Source organism: Molothrus aeneus, unplaced genomic scaffold, assembly GCF_037042795.1.
Source record: "Molothrus aeneus isolate 106 unplaced genomic scaffold, BPBGC_Maene_1.0 scaffold_34, whole genome shotgun sequence".
NCBI lineage: Eukaryota > Metazoa > Chordata > Aves > Passeriformes > Icteridae > Molothrus > Molothrus aeneus.
In genome coordinates, this window is record NW_027099005.1 from 3,568,642 (window position 1) to 3,575,870 (window position 7,229).

At 51.7% G+C, this 7,229-nt stretch overlaps 1 protein-coding gene across 1 annotated transcript; it reads right to left on the reverse strand.

The window, feature by feature from the left end:
- Nucleotides 1–6,088: 6,088 nt before the first annotated feature.
- Nucleotides 6,089–7,021, reverse strand: LOC136570472 (olfactory receptor 14A16-like). The gene has a single exon (XM_066570939.1). The coding sequence runs from the start codon at nt 7,019–7,021 to the stop codon at nt 6,089–6,091; it is 933 nt and encodes a 310-aa protein (XP_066427036.1).
- Nucleotides 7,022–7,229: the final 208 nt, after the last annotated feature.

Sequence of the window (7,229 nt, forward strand, 5' to 3'; positions counted from 1 at the left end):
ATGAACTGGCCTTCTCCTCCAGGTGCTCATGTCTAAAATCAGGATTCTGTTCCCAAAATTCTGTAAATCTGAGATACAGAATCCAAGATATTTATTTGGTTGCTCCTAGATGAAATCTGCCAGAACAGACAGCTCAGGCTGGCCTTGGCCTCTGGTGGCTGCTGTTCATCAGCCCCTGAAACACTGGGGCTCTGTGCTTTCCTTCATGTGGAGATCATGGTAACAAAAAAAAATTAGGGCATCAAGGAACCAAGGGGCAATTGTGACACTGTGGGGACCCCATGGAATCAAGGCAATCATTGTGGCACTGTTGGGCTGCATGGTTCCAAGGGGCCAGTGTGAAACAGCACTATGGAAAAGAACCACCCACCTTTCCAGGTGCCCACAGCCAAAATTGATACTCCCCCTGAAAAATTCCCTATCTGCAAGATTCTCCCAGACAAAAGCTGCCAGGACAGAGAGCTCTGGCTGGCCTTGGCTTCTGGTGGTCACCTCTCATCTCAAGGAAGCCCTGAGGAAAGAATTTGAACAGGTTTGACTACTGGAACATCAATGAGTCTCTCCTCCTCTGAAAAATTCAGATGCTCTCCTGATCATTTGAGTCTTTATTTCCTCATTGTGTATTATGCATGAAATAATATTTTCAGTTACATAATATTATTCTTCTCACTCTATCGGTGTTATCTGACACAAAACACCTCCTCTACATATGGATCCAGGTCACCTGTAAAGGCAAACACAAGAAAGAATTCAGCAGGAATGATTTGTCTCTGCTCCCATCTGTCCCATCTCCTCTGGAGCTGGAGGTGCAGCCCCAGCACTGGGCAGGGCTCAGGGCTCACAAGCTCAGCTCCCACCCAGAGAACTTGCAGAGCCTGGGCTGCTCTTCTTGGCCCCCGCACGCTCAGCCAGGCTGAGATGGACACTGATGGTTTCTGGGCCAGGCTCTCTGAGCCCAGCCCAGCTCCCTGCAAGCTCTGCCAGCTGCCCTGAGCTCTGGGCAGCACCAAGGGCCTCTCTGAGCCCAGCCCAGCCCAGCCGGCTCTGGCCCCACAGCTCTGCTCAGGCCAGGCTGCTCTGGGCACTGCCCCACGGCCTCAGCCCCTGCCAAGGGCACAGCAGCAGCTGCAGCTGCCACAGGACTCAGCCCCACCATGGGGGAAGGTGCCTGGCCAAGGGAAAGGAGGCTCCCTGGCTGCCCTGCTCTCCTCTGCAGGACATGCTGAGAGCTCTGCAGCCCCTGCTGCCATCCCATCTGCCCAGGGCAGCACAAGAGCCCCGGCCTTGGGGCCCTCAAGAGCTGCTCCTGCTCCAGGCCAAGGGCCCATCCCAGAGCTGGGCCAGCCACAAAGCTGTGCCCATTTCTGCTCATTCCTGCTTTGATCAGGATGGATCCTCAGCACCTTGGAGGTTGGTGATGAACTTTACTTTTGCAGAGGCCTCTTCTTTCTTGAGCTCTTCAGTTCAGGAATTCAGTGACAAAGGCTCATAAACATTTATTCAAAACACCCAAACAAGACAAGCCCATGGGAATAATTCAAGTCTTGAATTCTTTTGTGGTTAATTAGAGATATTTCAGATGTGTATTCAAACTGAATCTACTAAATTGAAAAGAATGAAGAGAGAATTGCTTTGTCCTATTTAGTTTTCTTTCCCTGTTTATAGATTGCTATCAGCAATCCTCATTTGACATTGATCCCCAGCCCCTCCTAATGCAGTTTGAACAGATATGAAAATTAAGACCCTCCATGGCTGACAATCAATCAGACTTTGTCCCTACCCCCTCCCCACCATTTCCCCCATCCAACCCCTGGCACTCAGAGCAGCTGAGGAATGGAGTCACATCCCGGGGTGTCCCCAGGTCTCAGGATTGGGGCCAGGTCAGTGAAATCTCTTTATTGCTGATCTGGACAAGGCCATGGAGGGCACCCTCAGTCAGTTCCCAGGTGAGCCCAAGCTGGGTGGCAGTGTGGCTGTGCTGGAGGGCAGGAAGCTCTGCAGAGGGATCTGGCCAGGCTGGAGCCATGGGCCCAGGACAATGGGATGAGGTTCACCAAGGCCAGGGGCCGGGTCCTGCCCTGGGCTCACAACCACCCCAAATCCCTGGCTGTGCCCTGCCCCTGATCCCCACAGCCTGCCCTGTTTCCTTCATCCCTGCATTGCCAGGGACTCTCTGGGACAAGGGAGCTCTGCTCTGGGGATGGAGGGAGGTGCAGGTGCCACCGCTGGAGTGGGAACCAGAACTCACCAGGTTTGTGTCCTTTGGGGGTCAGGAACTGGTGGGACTCAGAGGCACAGGAAGTTTCTCTTCATGGCCAACAGACCATGGTTGAACAGGACACAATTCAGTAACAATCACGCTCTTCCCTGAGCCATGTGCAATGTCCCAGCAGCCTCTGACATGTCCACCATCCACAAGTGATTTCCATACTAAAATTAATTTTAGAAAAATATGGTTCTGTGATAGATATAAACACATTTAAACTCTTGTATCACAATGCCCATCCTCGAGTGGGGATAAAACAGCCTGAACAATTCCCATTTTTTTAAGCTGTCAGTGGTGGATGGAGAATGGGGTCAGGCTGCTTTTGGTGTTGAGGAAATGCTGAAACCTGCCTGACTCATTTCATCTCCTCCTGTCCTGGTTGATCTCCCCTCTTTTTCCCCTTCCACCCATTGGCTTTTGTCTTCCCCCAGGCCCCCCAGTGAAGAGCCTGGCTCTGAGTTCTCCATCCCCTCCTCGCTGGCACTGCCAGGCTGGGATGAGGAGCCCCTCAGCCTTCCCTGCTCTGGGCTGGACAAGCCCAGCTCCCTCAGCCTCTGCTCACAGCCCAAGGGCTCCAGCCCCACCTTGGAGGCCCTTCCCAGACCCTGCTCCAGCTGCCAGACATCTTTCCTGCCCTGGGGAACCCAACCCAGGCCACAGTGACCTGGATAATCCCCGTCCTTGATGTCCTGGTCACACAGCCCAGCCCCTTGTCCCTGAGTCAGGTTTTGGGGTGGATCCTGTGGAACATCCTTGGGGGAGGCTGCAGACCAGGGGGATACCAGGGGACAGGGACCCTGCTGGGCATGAACAGCTTTGGACTTCTCGGGGGAAACTGTGAGTGGGGTCAGGGGCAGAGTGACCAACCCAGTGACCTGACACAGCCCTCCTGTGATGTCACAGCCTGCTCTGTGATGTCATAGCTTATTCTCTGATATCACTATGCTGGTCTTTGATGCCACAACCCACTCTGTGAAGCCACACAGCCCTCCTGTGATGTCACACAGCCACCCCTCCCCCTGTGATGTCACAGCCTGCTCTGTGATGTCACAACCCATTTTCTAATGTCACACAGCTGGTCTCTGATGTCACAGTCAACACTGTGATGTCATAGTCTGCTCTGTGATGTCAGTCCTCTGCCCTGCGATGTCACAGCTGGCTCTGTGATGTCACAGAGACATCACCAGGTGAGCACACACAATGCTTGTTCTTCAAAACCCCAGGCCTATGGAAACCACACAATGCCCATTGTGTGAGAAGGGGAACTGAAATTCACCAGCCTCAGTGTCCTGCCAGCTCAGCCAGGCCCACTGGAACATTGGGGTCCACGAGCACCAGGGACCACCAGAGACCCCCAGGACAGAAGAACACATGGATAAAGGGGAGGGGAAATGAGTTAATGGTCTTGGGGAAATGATTATCATATGCATCACAGTGAATGCAGCCGCGACAAACCTCTCTGGTTCCCTGACTTTAGGGCGAGGGTGGCGAAAATGAAAAGGAGCGGATTCGATGGAGTTGTCTAAAAAGAACTTTAATAACAGGGTGAAAAACAACAAATGTGGAGAAGACGACCACAGTATGAGGGACAGGATCCAAAGACCTGAGACAAAGGGGAAACAACAATATATACACTTGGGGGTGGAACACTCTAGAACAACAACCATCTAGGGCAAACAGGTAACCAATAGGGGAGCAGAACTGGGACAACTTCGCATAATAACACCAAAGGCTTCTGGGGGAACTCTCAAGCTCACCCCAAGATAAACAAATGATTCTCAGGGCTTGAAGCTCACGCTCAATGCTTTTGGGGTAAAATCCAGTTGAGTCTGAGTCACAGCTGGGCCAACTCCACACATACATATGTTTAGTCTGGGACAATCAATGAATATGTGTGCAAAATACAGAATGTAAACAAAAACTTTCCTGTACTCAGCATGCACAGATTTGGGAGGAGCTATCCCCCTGTGCATCTGGCCAAATAAAGAATGCTGCTTCTTAATGCTACATTGGTGTTAAGGAGTTTTTATTTTACTGCATTTTTGGTAACAATCCCACTCCCAAGGAAAGCTCTGTCTGCTGCTGTTCACAAACAGAGAAGGGCTGGTGGGAGATGTGGTGGTTGGAGGCTGCCTGGGGCACAGCCAGCATGAAATAATCGAGTTTTCAATATCCTGTGAAAGAAGGAAGGGCATCAACAAAACGTCCACCCTGGAATCAGGAAGGGCAGACCTTGGCCTATTCAGGATGTAGATTTGGAGAGTACTGAATCAGGTACTGATTTTTTAAAGGGAAGCAGACGTTAAAAACAAAGGTGTCCAGGAAGGATGGACACACCTCAAGAAAGGAATCTTAAAGGGGAAGGAGCAGACTCTGTGCCAAAGTTGAACCAGAGAGGAAAATGACTGTCCTGGCTGGGCATGAGCTTTTTGTGGGAACTCAGAAAAAGTAGGTCAGGCAGCTCAGGAAGTGTTTAAGGATGTTGTTGGGTCATGCAGAAAGAAAAGTAGAGAGATGAAAGCTCAATTAGAGCTTCACCTGGCCACTTCTGTAAAAAGTAATAAAGAAAAGTTTTTATAAATAAACTAATAGCAAAAGGAGGAATAAGGAGAATCTCTAGTCAATAGTGGATGCAGTGGGGAACAGAGTAACTAAAGATAAGGAAAAGGCTGAGCTGCTTAACACCTTGTGTATCTCAATTTTCAACAATAAGACAGCTTGTCCTCAGGACAAGTGTTCTCCTGAGCTGTAGATGGGCACAGGGAGCAGAACAGCCCCCCTGTAATCCAGGAGGAAGCAGCTGGGGACCTGCTGAGCCACTCAGATGCTCACAGGTGTCTCTGGGAGCAGATGGGATCCATCCCAGGGGGATGAAAGAGCTGTGGATGAGCTCCCCAAGCTGCTCTCCATCATTTACCATCAGTCCTGGCTCAGCAGGGAGGTCCCAGAGCACTGGAGGTGCCAATGTGAGCCCATCCCCAAGAAGGGCTGGAAGGAGGAGCTGGGGAACTCCAGGCCTGTCAGCCTGACCTGGGTGCCCGGCAAGGTTATGGAACAGATCACCTTGAGTGCCATCACAGGGCACCCACAGGATGGCCCAGGGATCAGAGCCAGCCAGCGTGGATTTCAATGTCTGCACTGATGATCTGCATGAGGGGACTGAGTCCAGCATCAGCAAATTTGCAGATGACACCAAGCTGGGTGTGAGTGTGGATCTGCTGGAGGGTAGGAGGGCTCTGCAGAGGGACCTGGACAGGCTGGATCCAGGGCCCAAATCCAACAAGGTGAGGTTGAACAAGACCAAGTGCTGGGTGCTGCACTTTGGCCACAACAACCCCTGCAGCGCTACAGGCTGGGGACAGAGTGGCTGGAGAGCGGCCAGGCAGAAAGGGACCTGGGGGCACTGATGGACAGCAGGCTGGACATGAGGCAGCAGTGTGCCCAGGTGGGCAAGAAGGCCAATGGCTCCTGGCCTGCATCAGGAATGGTGTGGCCAGCATGACCAGTCCTGATCTGCCCCAGCTCTGCACACAGACATTGCTGCTGCAGCTCCAGGGAAGGCAACAAAAGGGGCTCTCAGGTGAAAACTTTCCTGGGAGATGCATAAGTTCATTGAAAGCCACTGAGAGCACAGCTCCTTATTGACACCGTTTGGGGCCATAGCAAGAGACAAAAAACAAGAAATGTCACAAACAATGGTTCTGTTTGTGAACAAGATTAATATACTACAACAAAGGTAAAAAACACCCACAACCAAAAAAAAGAAAAGGAATTATTACAGATGACTTATATTACAATGACTTCAAAAAATTGGCAAGTAGTTTAATGTTTCTGAAACTGTCCAGTCATCAGTGTCCGCACTGCAGCCTTGAGCTTCTGGTTCCTCAGGCTGTAGATGAGGGGATTCAGGGCTGGAGGCACCAGCGAGTACAGAATGGACACTCCCAGATCCAGGGATGGGGAGGAGATGGAGGGGGGCTTCAGGTACGCAAAAAATGAGGTGCTGAGGAAGAGGGAGACCACGGCCAGGTGAGGGAGGCAGGTGGAAAAGGCTTTGTGCCGTCCCTGCTCAGAGGGGATCCTCAGCACAGCCCTGAAGATCTGCACATAGGAGAAAACAATGAACACAAAACAGCCAAAAGCTAAACAGACACCAACCAATGAAATCCAAATTTTTCTGAAGGTGGAGTGTGAGCAGGAGAGCTTGAGGATGTGTGGGATTTCACAGAAGAACTGTCCCAGGGCATTGCCATGGCACAGGGGCAGGGAAAATGCATTGGCTGTGTGCAGCAGAGCATGGAGAAAGGCACTGGCCCAGGCAGCTGCTGCCATGTGGGCACAAGCTCTGCTGCCCAGGAGGGTCCCGTAGTGCAGGGGTTTGCAGATGGACACGTAGCGGTCGTAGCACATGACGGTCAGGAGGAAATACTCTGCTGCAATGAAAAAGGCAAAGAAGAAAACCTGTGCAGCACATGCTGAGTAGGAGATGGTGCTGGTGTCCCAGAGGGAATTGTGCATGGCTTTGGGGACAGTGGTGCAGATGGAGCCCAGGTCGCTGAGGGCCAGGATGAGCAGGAAGAAGAACATGGGCGTGTGCAGGTGGTGGCCGCAGGCTACGGCGCTGATGATGAGGCCGTTGCCCAGGAGGGCAGCCAGGGAGATGCCCAGCAAGAGGCAGAAGTGCAGGAGCTGCAGCTGCCGCGTGTCTGCCAATGCCAGCAGGAGGAAGTGCCTGATGGAGCTGCTGTTGGACATTCCTTCACTCTGGCCATGGTGGATTGTTGAAACAAGACATTGACAAGCTCTTTGAGTCAATCCTATGGAGTTATTTTAGGAATTCCCTTAAAACTACTTCTCTACCTGTGCGGAAACCTCACTCAGCCTTTTTATATTTGTGCTTAGCTTTATGCTCCTGAGTTCCTGCCTCATCTTCATCATTGCTCTCAGCCTGAACCCCAGGGAA